Raw genomic sequence first — 21,543 nt, forward strand, 5'->3', positions numbered from 1 at the left:
AGCAGGTGAGGGGTTTTCTGTTTGTTTTTGAGGACTAGGCAGTTGGGGGTCTGCTCGTTTCCTGCCTGGGTTCTGGGAAGCTGTGTAGGGATTTTGGAACGGGCAGTATTAACATCAACACAAACACAGGATGTCTTCCTTTAGTTTTTTTTTCTTTTTCTTTTTTTTTTTTTTTTTAAAGATTTTATTCATTTTATTACAGCCAGATATACACGAGGAGGAGAGACAGAGAGGAAGATCTTCCGTCCGATGAGTCACTCCCCAAGTGAGCCGCAACGGGCCGGTGCGCGCCGATCCGATGCCGGGAACCAGGAACCTCTTCCGGGTCTCCCACACGGGTGCAGGGTCCCAATGCATTGGGCCGTCCTCAACTGCTTTCCCAGGCCACAAGCAGGGAGCTGGATGGGAAGTGGAGCTGCCGGGATTAGAACCAGCGCCCATATGGGATCCCAGGGCTTTCAAGGCGAGGACTTTAGCCACTAGGCCACGCCGCCGGGCCCAGTTTTTTTTTTCTTTTTTAAGCGGCGTTTTACCAGATCGGTGCACAAGTCTTCTACTTCCTTGATTAAATGTGCTTCTAAGCACTTTGGTGTTGTGTTTCTTAGTTTTTCTCTCATGTTGTTCACTGCCAGCACTTAGAACTGCCGCTCACTTTTGTGCTGAGGTTGGATCTCACAGCTTTGCTGAATGTGTCAGTTAAAACAACTTGATACATTTTTCTTCGTTTTTGCTTTTGGTTTGGGTATTTTTGGTGAAGTGTTCAGGGCTTCTTCCATAACATAATAATCTTAGCTTTTTTTTTTTTTTTAAGGCTTATTTTTATTGGAAAGACAGATTTGCAGAGAAGAGGAGAAACAAAGATCTTTCTACTGGTTCAGTCCCTGAGTGGGAGGTCATGGGTGCCCGAGGTCACGAGTTTCTACTGCCTGTACAAACTAAGACAGAATTTTCATTCCTGGATCTGGCCGCAAGGCTGTGTAAGATGGGGAGTCAGCTGGTCGCTGGTGTCGGTCACCACTGTCCCCGGCCTGCAGGGACTTGGAGGATTGATATTTCGTAGCACAAGCTTGCCCTGTGTCTGTGCTCACTCAGTTTAATGGAATAATTGGTGTTGGCGCTAGTGATGATCAGCAGAGATCCAAAGGCAGGGGTCACTCGTCTCACTCGGTGGACTCGGCCAGGGAGGGGTCATTTGTCCAGCCAGAGGGCATCAGTCTGCATTTTAAGCCCAGTGCCTGTGGATTCAGTTTGAAAAGGAAATAATGGGTAGAGATATAGTGGAGGGGTGTGTCAAAGTGAGGGCCGGAAGGATCCAAGCTCCATTTCTTGCTGTGTGGACAGAACACGGCTCCAGCCTCTTCCAGCTTTACTGGCATCTTGCGTGGTTAAGCCTTAGGTCAGGGGGCATCCAGCACACAGGCTCAGCAGCTCTAAATGACCTGGCAGGTAACCCCACCCCGACCCCCGGCAGTTACCTCAGGGCATTGACAAGGAAGTAAACAGCCACCTGCAGATGGGAGAAAGCAGCTGCTGCATGCACTGTGATCCTCTGCACACCAGCCCACACTGCCTCGTAAAGGCCGCTGGAAGTGACCGTCCCTGGGCATTGTCAGAACACTGTTCAGCAAGTATCACTCTTTGTAACCAGCGGAGGAAACCACTCCCCATTGTAAGCCAAAGCTGTTTTCCTCAGGCCAGTGTGGGGTGGAGCAGACTGGAGCTCTGTGCTGTCCCCAGCAGGTGGCAGCCCTGGCCGCTCACACGGTATCCTCTCCCCGCAGACTGCAATAAGGTCACTGACCAGTGCCTGTCCTTCTTCAAGCGCTGTGGGAACATCTGCCACATTGACCTGAGGTACTGCAAGCAAGTCACCAAGGAGGGCTGTGAGCAGTTCATAGCCGAGATGTCTGTGAGTGTCCAGTTTGGGCAAGTGGAAGAAAAGCTCCTCCAGAAACTGAGTTAGTCCAAGGACAAGTATGTAAATACGGGGTGGGAGGGGGATGGGGTGCAACGGGGGAGGGGAGAGGCTTTACACCCGCAAGGGCTTTTATTTTCCATTTGGGACTTGGAACCACTGAATGATCCCGTTTGCAAGTCTTGCCAAGGGAGGCGCCGTCATTCGCTGGCTTGAGGGGATGAGTGAGCGGACAGGCACTGCTCCAGGCTCTCAGAGGCGGAGCCGAGAAGGACGTGGGGGCAATTCTCTGAGCGTGAGCTCGGCACCCTGAGGTCCCCAAGGGCAGCCTCCAGTGGACCACAGCCGCGTCTGCTGCCGTCTCGACACCTTTTGTTTTGATTTTCTTACATCGGACATTATGCAGAACTATTTTTGTACAAATTGTTTAAAAGTTATTTATGCAAGGTTTGAATGCACACCAGTGTTTTTATTGTTCGGAGATGACCAGTTTTCCCAGTGTCCTTAAGGTAGAACTTGACCTGTACTTTATCAACACAACCCGCCCACCAACGTGCCCAGATCTGACAGTGGGCCGAGACCTTCCAGGTCAAAGCATGTGGAGCTGGAAGCGGGGAGCCTCCGTCGTACGTTGTCACCTGAGCATGTTGTGGATTCATGTAAATTATAGTCAGAGGTGGACACTGAGCCAAGTTTCCTCCGTGGAACTCCCGACGTGCCCTTGTGCACGCGGGAGGGTGTGCCCCGCCAGTGAGTAAAGATGTTAAGCTCCCACATCGCCTCCCCAGACTGCCCCCACAAGTCGGGGGTGGGTCCTCGTGTAGGTTTGTACCATGGCTACTCCTAGTCGTAAGGTTCTGCTCTCATAAGTGCCATTGTTGTACGGTGGTGTTTCCTAGACCTTCCCTGGCGCGGTTTTACCTTTGTTGAATTTGTATAAACAATTGTACAAAAGCAGAGTGTGAGGGTCTTTGTTCCAGGAAAGCACGAGGTGGGTGGCACGCAGCTAACATGGCCACAGAAAGGACTGCGCCATAGGAGCGGGGGGTGGGCTCATGGTGTGGCAGGCAGGTTAGCTGGGGCCCTCACTGGCTGTGCCGCACCTGAGGGTGAGGACTGTGTGCTGGAGGTAGCGTGAGAAGGCCTGGTCCTGCAAGACAAGCTTCCCCACGTGGCAGGCAGACAGCAGTGAGAGGTAACTAGATCACTGGGCCCGTGGGACAGCCACCCCTGCTGACAGCTGTTTAGGTCTTCGCCTTCTCTCCCCTACCCGTGCAAAGTAGAAACAGTGGAATCCAGAACTATGCCTGTTTATTCACTTCTGAGTCGGAGCAGACATGTGAGCCTGCAAGCAGCACCCCAGAATGTAACAAGCAACCACTGAGTCACACTGTGCTTGGCTTAACGGAACGTGGCTTACCTCACACAGTGCTCCCCAGTCTCCTCTTCCCTGGAGCTACCTTGAGCGCAACTGTGCTTTTCAGCAAACCAAGAGGAAATACTAAACTGTTCCAAGCTGAGGCTATGTAAAATTAAAACTGAGTTTCCCGATTTAGAGAAATTAGCAGCAGTTCCTTGGCTTCTCTTTAGGTTTGCTTACTACCACCTGCTGGCTGGAGTCTAAAGACTTCTGACTACGAGTGAGCAGGTTGGGAGGAAATGTTAAGTTTCTGGCGTCATGAGCTGTGCAGGCAGGCGCAAGAGGAGAGATGCTCGGCTGAGGCCATGGGCAGCCAGCCCTGGCTCTACAGGTCAGAGAGCAGCCAGGACCCTGAGGTGCCAGCTCACAGGCTGGCCCTGAACTCCCAGCACTCCCAGCACTCCAGGCTGTCCCGAGGCCCTTGATTGGACAGGCCGATCCTGGGCACCTGAGGATGCGCTCGCCTTACTGCAGAGTCGCCGCTGTGAGGCGCTGATGAGCATCGCTACCTGCAAGCAGTGTGGCCTTCAGCTGGTTTCCTGCTGAAGGCACATCCTGACATAAGCTGAGAGCTGAGGCCTCCAGTTTCGCATGTTGAGGGGTTCCTAAAGGAAACTTTGTCACATGGATAAGGTTCAGACTCTGACATGGCTGCCTGTATCTGGCTTAGGCTGCTGCTTCCAGGACGGCCTCTGGGCAAAGCAGACAGCCTGCTGCACGCAGCCCCTCTTTAGGCTTAAATGTGACATCACAGTGCTCCCCCCTCATCGTTACCTGACATCACGGTGCTAGACCAGACGGCAGAAACCTTCCGTTCATCTGATCCAACCAGGAACGAGAAGACAAAGAACAGTTTTAATCTAATTTTATTTCTAAAGTTGAAATTAGCTAGCAGGTAGCACTTAAAATACACCTTCACCATACAAAACAGTGTAAATTGCTTACACATTAATAAAGAATTTAGCACACACACACTTCTAAAGGAAGAAGCTGGATGCAGCCCTGACTATAAAAGCTGTACCTGAACAAAAATGGACATGTTTAGTCTAAGGCCCTGGCAGCTGACTACAGAATGTCAGTTGTTCCCAATTATGTTTAACTGCAGAAATAGCAACAATGTGGAAACTTACATTCATCAAATACAGCTTCTTAAATACACATGACTCAATCCACGAGCACAGTGGCCGCCACTCAGGCATGTTCCGTGCTGGCCACTTGTGGACGGTGACCTCATTCCAACAGCACAGAGTTCCAAATCTCCAAGTGGTTTCAGTCCAACAAGAGAACAGGATATCCTCCAGCGAAAGCAGTGGCTGATGCTACGCCCCATCAAGTCCTGGGGATGCCTGACAAACGCGGGCAGACCCCAGGAAGCTTACGGCGCTGACCAGTATCCACAACCTAGGGTGAGCATTTCTCCTCCCAGTTCAGAAACAGCTTCAGCCTTTGAACGGGAAATTCCCAATCCCCTCTGCGCACTGAAGTGCTGGGGATCCAGTTGGGAGCGCCCCCGCCTCAGGACTTGAACACGTGTACGGCTCGCACCACATACTGCCGGCAGATGGGACACTCACTCATGCGCTTGCCGCACTTGGTGCACGTGACCATGTGCCCGCACTCCAGCAGCACACAGTCGATGACGGCGTCCATGCAGATCCGGCACAGGCTGTCGTCCTCTTCGTCCTGCAGCTGCAGCCGCTCGCCATCTGGAAGGCAACCACGAGCTGGGGCTGCAGACCCATCGGCCCACCCACTGGCCCAGACCTGCTACAGGCCCCAAACTGCCAGGTGAAGGACAAGCAGTAAGTAAGTCCTTAGCCTAGAGTTGGCCAACAAATGCTGCCACTCTCTTAGGATTTTGTATACGAGCTGTCTGTGATCAGGAGAACTTCTACTTCCGCGGTGACCTGGCGGGTCACAGCCTGGGGTAACTGCAGTGCCCGACACGCACCCCAGCCCTAGTAGCATCTCATCCATGTCCCTGTTGGAGTCTGTCTCCCTCAAGAACTGCCTTCCTCGCCCTGTGGCCCAGATTTAGGTTCTAAGGAGATCCTGCTCTGAGCAACAATGGCAAAGAATGAGTTTAAAGTTCATCTTGGGCCGAGATCTGACCAGAGCTATGGTCTGTGAAGCTTCCGTTTCTTTTTTCTTTTTTTTTTTTTTTCTGTTGCAGACAGATAAATTTATTTGCGAAGGGACCAGGCGAGCAGGGAAGGGAGAGGAAGGGGAAAGCACCTCCGAAGAGCCGGGAGGTGGGGTGCCTCCCACAAGGGGAGGGAGAGAGACACCCGAAGCTTCCGTTTCTACAGGCCTGTGGGGATTGCTGGCAATCCTGAGGAGCACGGGAGTGGGATCCACTTGGAGGGACCAGCACGCTCCAGATTCAAGGAGAACTTCCCCACCAGCCATCTGGTGAGAGTCATGCAGTGCCAGGCTCATGACTGCAGTGCGACCCAGGGAAAGGAGCCAAGACACGAGCAGGGAAGGACTTGTGGAGCTGTGCTAGAAGCGGCTTGAGGTGAAGGCAGGGCGGGCGTGGGTCCAAGCTCTTTCTTTCTTTCTAAATAAATTAGGGAGTTGTGTGGATTAGCACAATTCTCCCTGTGCAGAGGGAGAGTTGCAAGAGCCTAGCTAACTTTATTTTTAGATTTCTTGCATCCACTGGTTCACCTTCCTCAATGCTTGCAACAGACTGAAGCTGGGCCAGGCCAAAACCAGGAGCCAAGATTTCTATCTGGGTCTCCCACATGGGCAGCAGCACGTGCAAGGCGAGAACTCTAGCCACTGGGTACCGCACTGGGCCCGATAACCAGCATTTTAAAAACACTTAATGGCTTTGTGTTTATTTTTCATGTACTTGCAAGCCAGAACAACAGGGAAAGGAGACACAGTAACAGCTCTTGCATCTGCTGGCTCATTCCCCCAAGCCTGGCATAGACAGGGGTGGGCCAGGAGCCTAAAGTCAACATCAGGCATCCCCCATGGGCTGCAAGGAGGGACACAAGCCACTACCTGCTGCCCCCTGGGATCCATCAGCAGGAAGCTGAATCAGAGCAGCTGGGGCACACACTAGCCATCTGAAAGGTATCTGTGGGCATGTGGTCTGTTGCCACTGGACGTGCAAGCAACCCAAGAACCCCTAAATCCAGCTTCCAAAGAAAACTTGGCCAGGCAGCAGAGAGGCACTCTGTTCCCCAAGATCCAAGATGAAAGTACAAACTTCTCTCTGCCACCTTCCCCCCCTTACTCATGGTCCCTGGATGTGGCCCACATGTGCCTGTCATTTCCTCACCTTTAAAATAACCTTTACAAAGCAAGAAAAAATTCAAGATAATAAAAGTTAATGATAAAAGACTGTTTAAGTTTAGACAAGAGCATGTCACCAGTCTGGAAGCTAATGAATTTTGTTTTGCCCATAAACACTATGGGTTTGCACTGTTAACAGCTACGAGAGTATTTTTGTGCCACAGCTTACTAATAAAGAAGTTGTTGTTTAAAAAGTAGGTTCACGGTCCCAGCACAGTAACCTAGTGGCTGAAGTCCGCACCTTGCATCTGCCAGGATCCCATACGGGTGCTGGTTCATACACCGGCTGCACTTCCCATCCAGCTCCCTGCTTGTGGCCTGGGAAAGCAGTGGAGCATGGCCCAAAGCCTTGGGACCCTGCACCTGTGTGCGAGACCCTAAAGAAGCTCCTGGCTCCAGGCTTTGGATCAGCTCAGCTCTTGCCGTTGCAGCCACTTGGGGAGTGAACCAGCAAATGGAAGATCTTTCTGTCTCTCCTCCTCTCTGTATACCTGCCTTTCCAATAAAAATAAGTAAATCTTTTTTTAAAAAATAGATTCACCAAAACCTAGAATACTTGATGCTAAGAACTACTTAACAGGCTGTGGCAACCTTCCCCACTGTTAGGGTTCAGAAGCCACCCTGCAGATAACCAAGTAACTTGTCTGGCAGAGGAGTTACTTAGAAACAAGCCCTTTTCAGACAACGAGTTTCATTAGGATTCCAACAAATACAGTAAGAAAAATCAAACTGAACAAATAATTAACTCACATGCCCTTGGCGGTCTCAGAGCAAACATCACAGGGTGAACAGCTGAGAAGGGTCCTAACTCAATCCTACATGATCAGAAGCCGAAGAGAGACGCTCAGCACAGCAGTGCAGTGCATTAACCCTCTGCTGGAGTGCCGTTAGAGCCGAGACGGCAGATGGCAGCACAGTGCTTGGGCCCTGCTATGCATGTACGAGACCCAGATAGAGTTGGAAGGCCCCTCAGCCTTACCCAGCACCGTGGAGAGCATGCCAGCAGATGAAGGCCTCTAGGTCCTTGTCTGGCTTTCACACGCTCACTCTCCCTCTGTCGCGGTGCCCAAGGCCCTCCGTGGAGGACCTGGGTCCAGTACTCCAGCTGCTGGCTAGCTTCCTACTACCACTAGAGCAGACCGTGGAGACCTGGATTAAGTCTCTGGCTTTGGTCTGGCTCAACCCTAGCTGTTGCAGGCATCTGGGAAGTGAACCAGATCCTTCCCTACCCCTCAAGCAAATTTTAATAAATTTGGAGACAAAATGGTTCGCTTTGTGGAAGCGAAAAACAGGAGGGAAAATAGGGGAAAAAAGAACCTACATGACTTTTGGTTTTCTTCATTCTCTTTGTATAAGCGGTTTACTTTCTCTACCAGCTCCCACTTCTCACAGCAGCCGGAATAGTTGACAAAGTTCCGAGCCAGGATTTCCTTGAGCTGGCGCACACTCATCCCTTCCACCTCCTCGAGGCTGGACAGGTCCGACAGCGAGGCCCTGACTCTCTTCTTACAAAGCGCAGGGGTCTGCAATCACAAGAACGACCATCACCTCTGCGCCCACCAGTGCACACAGCCCCTGGGCCCCACGCGCCCGGAAGGGTTCCCAGGGACTAGCCTGCATTCAGACCGGAAGGTTTTTGTTTTTGAATTGAGAGGAAGCTCACAAGGAAACCTTCCCTTCCTGCCAGACTGACAAGTCAGAGCAAGCCAATTTCACAGGTCTCACCTGCTCCTCCAAGTTTTCTTCGTCTTCGTCGTCATCATCCTCGTCCTCGTCATCTTCGTCTTCATCATCATCTTCTGTGTTGGCTGAAGCCGTTTCACTTTGTACCTGCACACACAATGCATCCTCTTGGTCTTCAGTAGCAAGCCGCGTTTATCAGCAGAGGAAAGCCTTAAATGAAACCTCACCAGGACACGACCCAGGCTCAGGACATGCCACAGCTTCTTCGGATGCCACAGCTAGCTGTCCCTCCTGAACAGCTAGGCCCTACGTGATTGCATAAAGAATTCATTTTCGGGCCCGGCACAATAGCATAGTGGCTAATGTCCTCACCTTGCACACGCCAGGATCCCATATGGTCGCTGTTTCGTGTCCCAACAGCCCCACTTCCCATGCAGCTCCCTGTTTCTGGCCTGGGAAAGCAGTCGAAGACAGCCCAAAGCCTTGGGACCCTGTACCTGCACGGGAGACCCAGAAGAAGCTCCTGGCTCCTGACTTCAGATCGCCTCAGCTCCAGCTGTTGCAGCCACTTGGGGAGTGAATCATTGGACAGAAGATCTTCCTCTCTGTCTCTCCTCTTCTCTGTGTATCTGACTTTCCAATAAAAATAAGTCTTCAAAGTTTTTTTAATTCCCATAAAGTTATCTCGTGACAAATTCCTGAATGCATGAATTTGTAAAATATTACACCTCATCCAGGGACGTACAAATGGCTGGGTCACTGAGGCCTCATGAATGCAGGGCTAAAACCTGCCCAAGTGCCTGGGGTGCCCGGCTTAACAGACAATCGTGCTTTCTAGGCTGCCTCACTGATGTCTCAAGCTAGCTCTAGTTTCAAAAATTCTTCAGCTTCAGTTTGCAGCTTTTTTTTTTGTTACCTCTTTTGACTGTATTTTGTTCATAACCCAACGACAGCCTAGGTCAGTCCCCAGTATCAAACAGCTCAGCTCACTCCTTGGCAGGCATCCGCTGCACAGGTCTTTAAGAACCAGCACTGTGGCACAGGTGAAGCCACCATGGGCAGGGCAGGCATCTCACACTGGAGTGCCACTTAAGAGTTCAAGCAGCTCTCCTTCCAGTCCTGGCTCTTGCTCACACACCTGGGAGGCAAGAAATGATGCAGCAAGTGTGTGGGCTGCTGTACCCCTGTGGCTCTTGGGGCCCTTTGGGGACTGAACTAACAGGAGCCAGAAACTCCTCGGCCTCCCACGTGGGGTTGGGGTCCAAGCTCTCAGGCCACCTCTCACTGCTTTGCCAGGGACACTAATGGGGAGCTGAATGGAAAGACCTGAACTGGCACTCTTTGGGCAAGCACTAGCTTAATCTGTTACATCATAATGGTAGCCCTGAAATACTGCAATTATAAGTAGTAAGTAACTGTGTGCTAGGTTAACTCACACTACTGATTTGTCACTCTCAGATGCTCACGACAGACAGGGATGGAGCAGCCTTAAGACTGGAGCCAGGAATCCCATCTGGGTCTCCCTCGTGGGGAGCAGAGGACTGAGTATTTCAGCCGTTTTCCACTCTTTCCCCAGATGCAACAGCAGGGAGCTGGGTAGGAGGCAGAGTGGCCGGACTCAAACTGGCATTCCAGTATGTGACAAGAACATTCTAGGAGTTGTTGAATGCACTGGAAAGACAACTTGACAGCAGGAGAGGACACCTACCTGTCTGTTGGTTCGCCTCCTACATGCTGGTGACAAACGCCAGCCCTCGAACCACCACCTGCTGCCTCCCCGCTGCACTGGAGGGGAGACAGGACCCAGACCAAGGTCCTTATACAGCTGGGGGAGCCCAGCCACCTACTCTTTCATGGTCACTGATATTGTACAAGCAGTCCCACAAACGTGGAGATGCTCCTTTTTCAGTCGTCATTTCAACTGAGGTTAAGAGACTGATGAAGTATTTCTGGATCCTTCAGTGGACTCTGAGGTTCCCTGGCACAGAAGCCCTGAGATCAAAGCCCGGGACAGCTTGCCAGGGCCAAGTCAAGCTGGAAGTGAGAACCGCTCACTTAACTGAAGTCATCAGTGCTAAAGTGCCCCCATATATGGCCACGAGAAAGTGTGCCAGACCCTCGGTGATTAATCACCCTCATACCTGTGCCAGCGTCTCTGACCTGGAGGCCCCGTCTCCGTCCATGAGCTCTCCCTGAAACGAAGACACAGTAGCAGAGGGGGGTGTAGAGTTTGAAAAAAACGAGTGTGTAAAAAAGCTAGACGCCTGGGACCGCGTCGAGTCCAGACTGCCTGTGTCCAGGTGGTTGTCGGAGCTCAGTCCCTGATGGCACAGAACCAGGTCCACCAGGTCTTCTTTCTCGCGACAAGTGTCCGTCGGAATGTTCCTGAGCGTGAGGTACTGCCGCAGGTCCTTCACCTTCAGGCGCATCAATTGGGGGCGCTGAAAGGCTGTCTCCTGCAGTAAGTGACAGGTAGAGCATCGACGCAGGTTTTCTTGCAGGACTGAACAAACGGAGCAGAAGTCTTTCTTGCAGTCACAGCACACGTGCTGGAAGGAAAGAGCACCCGATGAGAGGAAGAGATGGGCCCTGCTGGAAACAATCATGTTCCTTTGTCCTCTGTTACAATTTAAATGCTGTTTCTCTGTGAAGCTCTCCAGGGCACCCAAGTGCACGCATGGGCATCTCCGTGTTCCAGAAGCCATGGACAGGCAAACATGCACCCCGAGGCAGTGTGGAGTCACACAAGTGGAAATACAGTGCTTCAGGAAACACACACACCCTGCGGGAATGAATTAAAGCCTTCCCACCCCTTGGCACAAACATGTAATTAGCAGAGCACAGCTGACGGGACCACAGGGAGCAGCTCGTTCTCTTCCTGTGAACAACTTCCCCATTTAAAGAGGAAGAGAACAGCCTGACAGGGACAAAGAAAGACAGCAGGTCTCGAGGGCACTGAGCAGTTAGATGACCCCAGGGATGCAGGACTTGGTCACAACCAGGCGGACACAACGTGGTCACTTGTTGATGCCCTTTAACCACAAGCTAACATTCTCTCCCTTAAGTATTTAAAGGACTGAAGTGACTATCGAAGATGACAAGATGGCCTAGTGATAAGGTGGTTCTACGAATGACTTTCTGTCCCAATGAAAAATCAGTGTTTTATGTTGAATGTGTGAGCTGTAGTTATCTTTTTATACTCAGCTTTTCATTGTAGAGTTAAGAACCTGGGCAGAGATAATTTTTATTTTGAAACTTGAGATCATAAAATACTCAGTAATCATCTCTGAATAAAACTGCCAGCTAACTAAATCTTGTTTCAAAACACAAATTTTATCAGGGAGAGATGAAACAGGTACTGAGCAGCCAGATCCAGGAGAAGGCAGCGCCTGAGCGCACTGAGGAACGCCGTGTCCACTCGGGACACATGGGCGGAATCCTCTCAGTACTTTTACAAAGGGGAAAATGTTTAACGAGACTGAACTTGGAATTGTTTTTTAAAGATTTATTTTTATTGGAAAGTCAGATATACAGAGAATAGGAGAGACAGAGGAAGATCCTCTGCCTGCTGATTCACTCCCCAAGTGACTGCAACGGCCAGAGCCAAGCCGAGCCAATCCGAAGCCAGGAGATTCTTCTGGGTCTCCCACGTGGGTACAGGGTCCCAAGGTTTTGGGTGGTCCTCGGCTGCTTTCCCAGGTCACAAGCAGGGAGCTGGATGGAAAGTGGGGCCACCAAATCACAAACGGGCACCCATATGGGATCCTGAGACATGCAAGGCAAGGACTTTAGTCACCAGGCTACTGCACCAGGCCCTGAACTTCGGGTTTTTAATACAAACTGAAAATCCATTAACTCTTCAAAATAACCCTCCAACAAGAGTTCTGATCCATGTCTTTTATGTACATTTCATCGAACTCACCTTCTTTCTAAACACTGAAAATGAAAGTCCACAGGCTTTGCAAACTATAGTAGGTCCTTCTGCGGCTGCTGGTGGGTAGGCGGAAAAATCAGGGTTTGTTGTAAATCGAAATGGACCGGTACCTCCTGCGAATCCCGACTGCTGGCCCCTCACAGCTCCAGTCCCCATGACTTCATTCAGCAACCCACAGCATGAAGCCCACATAGACGTGGCCCCCGCCTGCAAAAAGAATACAAGTGTCGGTTTGGAGAGGGCAGCATAGGCGCTGGGCGCAGCAGGTCACACCCTGCGGGGTGCTCACATACAACACAAGCTTCCCGCTGCTGCACACGCTGGGAGACGCTGGGAGACGGGAGGGCTCGGGGAGCTGGGTCCCTGCCACCCACAGGAAAGATCTAAACTGAACTCGGGCTTCCTGGCTGGGGCCTAGCTCTAGCTATTGTGAACAACTGCAGAATGAACCAGAAGGTGGGAGCTCATTCTGTTTCTCTTTAAGTTTGTTATCTCTTAAGATTTCTTTGACACACACACACACATCTTGTATCCACAGGTTCATTCCCCAGGTGGCTGCAATGGCCAGGTCTGTGCCCAGCCAAAGCCAAAAGTCCAAGCACTTGGGCCATCTTCTCGAACTTTCACAGGTGCAGCAACAGAGAACTGGATTAGAAATCGGGCAGCAAGGGCTCGGCAGTGTGGCCTAGTGGCTAAGGTCCTCGCCTTGATCCCATATGGCTGCTGGTTCTAATCGCGGCAGCTCCACTTCCTCTCTCTCTCTCCTCCTCTCAGTACATCTGACTTTGTAATAAAAATAAAATAAATCTTTAAAAAAAAAAAAGAAATCGGGCAGCAAGCTCTTAAACTGATGCTCGTGCAGCATGTGAGCACTGGCTTAACCCACTATGCCACAGTGGTGCCCCCCTTTTAAACAAAAGTTATGTTTTGAAGTCATTTTTTTCCATGGGAAAGACAGATTTACAAAGGAAAAAGAGAGATCTTCCGTCTGCTGATTCACTCCCCAAGTGGCCATAATGGGTGAAGTGAGCCAGTTGGGAGCCAGGAGCTTTTTCCAGGTCTCCCATGCAGGTGCAGGGTCCCAAGGCTTTGGGCCGTCCTTTACTGCTTTCCCAGGCCACCAGCAGGCAGCTGGATGGAAGTGGGGACGCCAGGTTTAGAACTGGTGCCCATACGGAATCCTGCTGTGTGCAAGGCAAGGATTTAGCCACTAGGCTATAGCACTGGGCCCACTCAAACATTTCTTAAACGGGAATACGCAACCAATGTTTCTTCAGATACCAAAGCAATTTTTTTAACTGACTTTTTACTGGACAAACAGAGCTAGAGAGAGACAAAGAGGAGAGGAAGATCTTCCATCTGTTTGTTCACTCCCCAAACTGCCTCAATGGCCAGAGCTGAGGCAATCCAAAGCCAGGAGCTGGTAGTTTCGAAATAACTGGAAAAAAAAAATGATTTTCTTGTATTTTCAAATGTCTGGCACAGGGGATACTTACAACATCTTGAGAAAAGATAACATACGTTAGGCTGGTAAGAAAAATACTTCAAATAACACTGGTTTCTGGGGTTCCCTGTTCCTGAGTTCTGAAGCGTTAAGGTTAGTGTTCCAAATGCTGCTCTCAGAGTATCGTCACACTGGAAGAGCATCCCCTCAGCGGGAGAGTTCTCTTCTGGAAGACTGGCCAAATTAAATTCACAGATCCTAATGAGGCTGCAACCTAGTTTTTTTGTTTGTTTTGTTTTGTTTTTTCCCAGAGTCTTCATTCTGCTGCTGTCTTTGGTTAACCACAAAAATGTAGGGCTGAATTAACACCAAATATTGTGTCACAGAATCACATTTTTGTCTGGAATGGTGAAGGGGTTGGTTTTGGCTTTTTAAAAAGTGATTTGGGGGCCGGCACTGTGGAGTAGCAGGTAAAGCTGCTGTCTGCAGCGCTGGCATCCCAGATGAGAACCATGTGGAGCTGCGGCTGCTCTAGTTGGCATCTACCTTCCTGCTAATGCATCTAGGAAAACAATGCAAGACAGCCCGAGTGCTCGGGCCCTGCACCGCTGGGGAGACCCAGAAGAGGCTCCTCGGTCCTGGCTTCAGGCTAGTCCAACCCGGGCTACCTTGGCCATTGGGATGTGAGCCAGTGACCAGTGGATGGAAGATTCTCTACTGAGTGCTTTCAAGCAATGTCTTTAAGAAAGCAGGTGTTTTTCCATTTTGCCAGTCCTGACTGCAGCGCAGTTCCCCAATCACTGTGTTTCCTTCATGGTTTTCCAGCACAGCCAGTTTCCAGCAAGTGTAGTTAGAGCCTTTGGCTTTGTAATTTGCATTAAGTTCCCTGAGTTAACAGTATGCCTTGGTTCCAAAGAGGCGTGTTAGAAGTCAAAGGACGGGCCCGGCGGAGTGGCCTAGCAGCTAAAGTCCTCGCCTTGAACGCGCTGGGACCCCATATGGGCACCGGTTCTAATCCCGGCAGCTCCACTTTCCATCCAAAGCAGCTGAGGATGGCCCAATGCATTGGGACCCTGCACCCGTGTGGGAGACCTGGAAGAGGTTCCTGGTTCCTGGCTTCGGATCGGCACAGCACCAGCCGTTGCACTCACTTGGGGAGTGAATCATCAGATGGAAGATCTTCCTCTCTGTCTCTCCTCCTCTCTGTATATCTGATTTTGTATTAAAAAATAAATAAATAAATCTTTAAAAAAAAAAAGAAGTCAAAGGACATTTTAATGTTTGCTTTTTCATTTAACACCGATTAGGGAACAGACTTCAGGCCTGTAGCTTTGCAGCCAACTAGCCTGATCTTAATAATGCATCACCACTCCCCAACACAGCTGCTTCAGGGCGGTTTGGTGGAGGGGAGACCAGAATGCTCTCCCCACCTAGAGAAGGACTGAGAAGGTTCCAGAAAGTACTGAGCCTGACATGTGCAGTTCTCTCACAAAAACCAACACTACCAAGTTCTGTTTTCCCTGTGGCTCCCCTGCACTGTGCCCTCAGGAGAATGAATTCCCTGCCCTCTGCAGAGGGCGGGGCGGAGAAATGCTGGCCACAAACCTAAATCACTTGCCAGAGGGCAAGCGAGCTTCCAGCAGGACGGACCACCTGCTCGGGCCACACCACTTACGTCAAAAGCAGGAGGAACTGTATCCCTTTCTTGGCAAGAACAACAGCCTAGTCCTTTTTCTTGTAAAATGCCAATTTTCTTTCTTTTAAGATTTTTTTATTTTGAAAGGCAGAGTTAGAAAAGAAAAACATATCTTCCTTCCATAAATGGTTGCAAAGGCCAGAGCTGGACCCACCCAAAGCCAGGAGCTGCTGCTGGGTCTCTCACGTGTAGGGTGCAGGGTCTGAAGCGCCTGAGATATTTTCTGCTGCTTTCCCATACGGAAAGAAGGCAGCTGGAGCAGTGGAGCATCCAGGACTGTCACAGGACGCCGGCAGCACAGAGCTTAGCACGCTCCCAGACTGTGTCCACTTTCCAACGCTGCCTCAAGGTTCAGTGTCTGGGTGTGTGTGAACTCATGCACTCTTGGACTCGCTTAGGTATTGAGGCTGAGAGAGGAGGCAAGCAGGGACGAAGGGTAGTGACAATACTTCAGAGTGCTCAATTCAAAGGACCAATAGGAATGTAACTGGTTTTCAAGTAAGTTTAAGAAGCGCCTGGAGAGGGCCCAGCACAGTAGCCTACCTTGAACGTGCTGGGATCCCATATGGGCACCGATTTTAATCCTGGCTGCTCCACTTCCCATCCAGCTCCCTGCTTGTGGCCTGGGAAAGCAGTCAAGGACGGCTCAAAGCCTTGGGACCCTGCACCCGTATGGGAGACCTGGAGGAAGCTCCTGGCTTCGGATCGACTCAGCTTCAGTCACAGCGGCTCCTTGGGGAGAGAACCAGCAGACAGTAGATCTTTCTCCCTGTCCCTCCTTCTCTCTGTATATGTGCCTTTCCAATAAAAAATAAATCTTTAATAATAAAGGGAGGGCTGGCGTGACAAAGGAAGAAATTATACCTGATGGCTACCACAGTAACCAGAGAAGGGAGGAGTTTGCCTCCAACCAAACCCGGAATGGATGGTGGAATTCTGGCGGGCTCCTCAGGCTGTGAAGCCACCATTGCACCAATGAGGGGAACAAACCCATATCCCCCCACCAAATAAGGCCCGAGGCAACCCTGTCTTGGTTTCCGTGTCAAGGAGAGTTAGAAAGCCCCTTCCTGGTCTCTTCCGCGCTCTTCTTCCTCTGCCGCCCACTCCTTCACGTCTGTCTGCTGCATGGGGAAGGGAAGCCCGTGACTGGTTCCCTGAAAGGAAGGCCATCTAAATTCTTTTTATATATTCAGCTGAGTTATTCCTTCCCTGGTAGTCAGCAAATCTAGCAATACCTCCAAAATTCTCTAATTGCTATTTGGATATTAATCAGGTGCAAAAACAAATGTGTATCTTTAAAAAGCAGTATGGGGGGGCTGGTGTCACGGGTAAAGCCACTGCCTGTGACACCTGCATTTCTTGTGCACACCAGTTCAAGACCTGGCTGCTCCACTTCCAACCCAGGTCCCCGCCAGCGCTCTAGACAAAGCAGCTGAAGACAGTCCAAATGTTCGGACCCAGCCATAGTGTGAGAAAACCCAAACAGTTCCTGGCTCACTGGCCGTTATGGCTATATGGGTAGTGAACCCACTAATGGAAGATGGTTCTCTTTAAGTCTGTAATTCAGCCTGGGAGAGCATCAGAGGATGGCTCAAGCCCTTGGGCCTCTGCACTCATGCTGGACACCCAGCGAGAGGTCCTGGCTCGCAGCTCTGGACTGGCCCAGCTCTGGCTGTTGCACTCATCTGGGGAGTAATCCAGCAGATGGAAGATCTGTCTATTCCTCTTTCTCCGTAACTCAAGTAAGATAATAAATCTTTTTTAAAAAATTAAAACTACATATTGGACACAATGATAGATTTTTACAGCAGTGGGTGTTTTAGCTCATAAATGTCCCTTTCTTTATCTCTTGGTTTTCTTTTATATAATGAACTTGGCTCCTACCACCACTGCTCAAACTTTTATAGGAAAAACAAACAAAAAAAAACGAAAAGGAAATTATATTTAGTAAATTACTGTCTCCTTGCTATTCCATTTTGAGGTTGGAAAGATAAATGTGATTAGCACAGTTAAGGGTGAAATCAATATAAATATGGGAGAACAGGAAGCATTAAACCGAACAGGACAAACCAAATTAAACCAAACATTAAACTAAACAGGACAACAGTTTGGATTAAAAAAAAAAAATGCCTTACAGGGAGTTAATCAGCTCCAAGGATAAACAATTATATGGATGAGAGGTAATCTTATTTCAAAACACCAGTCTCCAAACAAAACAATTAAAAAAAAAAAAAACCCTTCCACACATATCCTCAAGTCAGCTGGTCCTAGGCTGGAGTGAAGATGTGGTTATGTAATTACTTAGCCTTTAAATCCTCCTTCCACCCAAAGAAGTACTGGCTTGTAAGAACATTGAGATGTCAGCTTTCCAAAACATCTGGACCCAGTAAGGTCGGAGTAAGCACCTCCGCAACTGAACAATTGCAGTACAAACCAACCTAAAGAAACAGGTAAGCAGCCTGCACACTGCCTGCTGATGCCCACCGGTCCACGAAGTACTAAAGCAAGCAGCACTGCTCACACAGCTGAACAGCAACTCAGCTCTTCATTCTGCAAATTATATTACCTTCTCCAATTTCCAACTATCACTAGGATTTATTTCTCTAACTTAGCAGTATCTCCCACTTAAATCCAAAAGTTTGTCCATTCTTAAAACATTTAGAAATTAACGCTGGGGTCCAGCGCAGTAGTCTAGTGGCTAAAGTCCTCACCTTGAACACGCTGGGATCCCATATGGGTGCCGGTTCTAATCCTGTCTGCCCCACTTTCCATCCAGCTCCCTGCTTGTGGCCTGGGAAAGCAGTGGAGGATGGCCCAAAACTTTGGGGCCCTGCACCCAGGTGGGAGGCCTGGAAGTGCTCCTGGCTCCCGGCTTCAGATCAGCTCAGCTCTGGCTGCTGCGACCGTTTGCAGAGTGATCAACAAACAGAAGCTCTCTCTGTCTCTTCTCTCTGTATATCTGATTTTCCAATAAAAAAAAAAGAAGAAGAAATTAACCCTGGTTCTGTCCCTAATCCTCCCTCACTTTTCAGCTTCTTCAAGACACTATTAATTTAGTATTAATAAAGCTACTGGCACTCTGAGTTATGGCCGGAGCTGAGCTGATCAGAAGGCAGGAGCTTCTTCTGGGTTGCCCAGGAAGGTGCAGGGTCCCAAGGCTTTGGGCCGTCCTCGACTGCTTTCCCAGGCCACAAGCAGGGAGCTGGATGGAAAGTGGAGCAGCCATGACACGAACAGGTGATGACTCAAGTGTTTGGGCCCCTGCTACCCATGTTGGAGACTTGGAAGAAGTTCCTGACTCACGCCATGCACCCCAGCTGTGGGGGCCATGAGGAAGTGAACCAATGGATGAACCAATGGACGAAGGGTCTCTCTCATCCTCTCTGTGTAACTCTTTCAAATAAAATACATCTTTTAAAAAGCAGCTACTTCCAGACATTTTAGTCAATATTCTAACACAAAATCTTATATAACTGTAAAGTTAAAAAAGCAAATTTTTACAATATTCTCGTATTTCCAGGCACACTTCAAAAGCGACTTGCTCCCTGCAGCCAGAGTCACCCTTGCCAGTACCTCCGGTTTTGCATTTTTTTCTTGCATAGACATTCTCCCTTGTCCCCTACAAGGTCTCTGTCCCACAGCACAGAAGAGCATTCTGAATTAATTCTCTCATCCCCTCGCCCTCGTCTGACACACAAGAAACATCCCACAAATTATTTCCTCAATTTCTCTAGCCACTCGACACCACCCTCTCCCACGGTGAACCGTCAGGGTGCCCGCTCAGTTGTCTCCCATACCCACACCGGGCACCCCTCTTCACCTGGAGTAAAGCAGGTGTCACCTACAACCCTCATTCCAACGAAGCCATACCTCCTCCACTGGCCGCGGGGGACCCCGAGAGGAAAGGCAAGGATCGGCCCGTTTCCCTTGACCTCACCAGCAACACTCCCACCCGAGGGGCGGGAGGGGGAGAAACTGCAAACTGCCAAATTCCTCGCAAGCGACCCTGGGTCACGAACCCCCCATGCCAAGCCCACAGAGAGCCCTCCTGCTGAGTAGAGACCCCCCCCCCCAAGAAAAACACATGCACACACTCTAGTGTCAGCCCGCCTCCCCGCATCACTCCTTCCCTGGGGTCCCGTGATGCTCCCGACAGTAGTTCAAGGACTCCCGAGGGCGGGAGAGGGCCCGGCCTCGGCAAAGGCTGGACCGAGGCCAGCACCCCGCGCTCCTGCCTCGGGCCCCGGAGGAGGTGCGCGGAGCCAGCCCGGAGAGAGGAGACCCCAAAGCGAAGGCGCGCGGGGGGTGCCGGCCTCGTCCCCCTCCCGCTACTCCGCGTTCCCGCCGATGGCAGCTGGAGAGGGGCCGGGACCCCGGGTTCCCTTCGCTGCGCCGGTCAGGAGAACCCAGACAAGCGCTAAGGAACCCCCCTCCACACCTCGGCTCCCCGGCTTCGGCGGAGGTCTCCGGGGTGCTGTGGCGGGGGGACCGCTGAGGCGCGCCAGCTAACGAGGACAGGCGACCAACGGCCTGTCCCGGCTTCCCGGGCCTCTCACCTTCATGGCCGCGACCGCCCCGACTCGGCCGGCTCCGCCGGGGAACGCAGCACCATAGCAGCCCCTCGCCCCGCTGACCTCCTTCCTTTCTGGGCGGCGATGATGGAGCCTCCCGAGGCCACCGAGCGTCCGGACGTAAGGGGCGGGGACACGCTCGCCGCACGCCCCAGAGAGGAAGGCCGAGTGGCGGCCGAGTCAGCCAATCGAGAGTCGACGCTCGGGGGGCTAGCCGCCGGAGCCAATGAGATGGCGGCAAGGGGGCGGTACCTTCGGTGCCGCTGGGTGGACGCGGCCGAAGCTGAGAGAAGCGAAACGGGAGGGTCGGGGCGTGGCGTGGCGTGGCGGGCGGCCGTCTCCTCAGCCGCGTTGTCGGGTGGGCGACACGAGTGGGGAGTCTGTGTTCCCCAAAATGCGTGCTGCCGCAGAGCCTCGGCTCCCTGAAGCGGGAGGTCGACGCGTGCGTGGTTTGCAAGCTTTCGTCAGGAGCGTCGGAGCCAGGGCCTGCCCCTCACGCGCTCCTGGCCCGCATCCCCTCAGGGAGCGGCAGCTTCCCGCTCTCGGCCGCGCCCGAGAAACGAGGTTTGTGGAAAACACTCGGGGAACCGAGGGCTCTCAAGTCCTGACGACCCCGTTAAAGCGCCAGCAAAAATAACCCAACTCCTAGCTTACTAGAAGATTTCAGGTAAAAAAACCAAAAACACAAAACTCGCGTGGGTCCTTGGAATGGATGTTTCTGGAGCAGAGAAATGACGGTTGTGCACTGAGGCGCCGAAGTCCTCAGCTGCACTGGGAGGCGCTCAGTGGGTGTGCAGGCACATCTTCACCTGTGACTCAACTGGGGTGTAAAAAATTTCAATGTGAGACTTGTGGTTATTACTTTTCTTAAGGTCCTTCTTAGACTTACTATGTCAGGTGATTAAATCACAAAGCTGGGCCATTCTCCTAAGTGGAACTAATACACCAGCTTATTTTTCTTGCTGCAAACGATGCACAAATAATGTAATTTCTCATCCAGGAGAGTCCTCAGTTTTCTTTGGAAAAAAAAAAAAAAACAGCAACAACAAAAAAGCCTTTCACCTGTCAGGAAACAGCCGGGCTTCCCTGGAAGAAAAAAGGATTTTAATATTGTTGTCTGTTTTAATTTCTCTGAAAGGCAGAGAAACAGAGTGCTCCCATCTGCTGCTTTCCTCCCCAAATGTCCCCACCAGCCGGGGCTGCACCAGGCTGAAGCCCAGGACTGGAATCCAGTCCACATGGGAGGGAGGAACCCAAATAACCGAGTTCTCCTGTCCTCCCAGGGTGCCCGTTAGAAGGGAGTTGGGCTGGGAAGTTGAACCCAGGCTCAAGCCCGAATGTGTTGCAGGTGGTGCTCTTAACAGCTGAGCACAATGCCCACCCACCTCAGAAGAGAAACAGGGTTGCCGGGATTAGAACCGGCGCCCATTTGTGACTCGGGCATGTGCAAAGCAAGGACTTTAGCCACTAGGCTGCCATGCTGCGCCAAATGACACTGTTTAAGATGTTTTCCACAGGGAGGGGAATCCAGACTATACAGAATTGTATGATAAATAAATCAAAATTTAAAATAA

The 21,543-nt window shown here is 51.0% G+C and overlaps 3 protein-coding genes across 10 annotated transcripts in view; 2 read left to right on the plus strand and 1 right to left on the minus strand.

The window, feature by feature from the left end:
- The window catches only part of KDM2B (lysine demethylase 2B), a 112,232-nt gene extending 110,205 nt beyond the window's left edge, over positions 1–2,027 (plus strand). For 2 of the 6 annotated variants that reach the window (XM_058656440.1, XM_058656441.1), the window contains one exon: positions 1,782–2,026. In XM_058656440.1, coding sequence (XP_058512423.1) covers positions 1,782–1,963 — 182 coding nt within the window. In that variant the 3' untranslated portion in view covers positions 1,964–2,026. Of the gene's footprint in view, positions 1–1,781 lie in introns of all 6 variants that reach the window. The other 4 variants (XM_004595316.2, XM_004595317.2, XM_058656443.1 and 1 more) reach the window with 3 other exon arrangements.
- A 2,814-nt stretch (positions 2,028–4,841) lies between these two features.
- RNF34 (ring finger protein 34) lies at positions 4,842–20,119 on the minus strand. Of its 3 annotated transcripts, none has more exons than XM_058656455.1 (6): positions 19,955–20,119; positions 12,247–12,465; positions 10,466–10,873; positions 8,367–8,471; positions 7,963–8,164; positions 4,842–5,041 (listed from the first exon to the last, which is right to left on the minus strand). In XM_058656455.1, the coding sequence occupies exons 1-6, from the start codon at positions 19,958–19,960 to the stop codon at positions 4,851–4,853; spliced, it is 1,131 nt and encodes a 376-aa protein (XP_058512438.1). In that variant the 5' UTR covers positions 19,961–20,119; the 3' UTR covers positions 4,842–4,850. The 3 variants fall into 3 exon arrangements, with proteins under 3 accessions (XP_058512438.1, XP_058512439.1, XP_058512440.1); XM_058656456.1 differs by lacking the exon at positions 19,955–20,119 and adding an exon at positions 19,837–19,952; XM_058656457.1 differs by lacking the exon at positions 19,955–20,119 and adding an exon at positions 19,269–19,335.
- A 359-nt stretch (positions 20,120–20,478) lies between these two features.
- ANAPC5 (anaphase promoting complex subunit 5) overlaps positions 20,479–21,543 on the plus strand; it is a 35,933-nt gene continuing 34,868 nt past the window's right edge. The window contains exon 1 of the mRNA XM_058656447.1: positions 20,479–20,636. The gene's annotated coding sequence lies outside the window, so the exon portion shown is untranslated. The remainder of the gene's footprint in view (positions 20,637–21,543) is intronic.

The sequence above is a fragment of the Ochotona princeps genome, chromosome 29 (assembly GCF_030435755.1).
Source record: "Ochotona princeps isolate mOchPri1 chromosome 29, mOchPri1.hap1, whole genome shotgun sequence".
NCBI lineage: Eukaryota > Metazoa > Chordata > Mammalia > Lagomorpha > Ochotonidae > Ochotona > Ochotona princeps.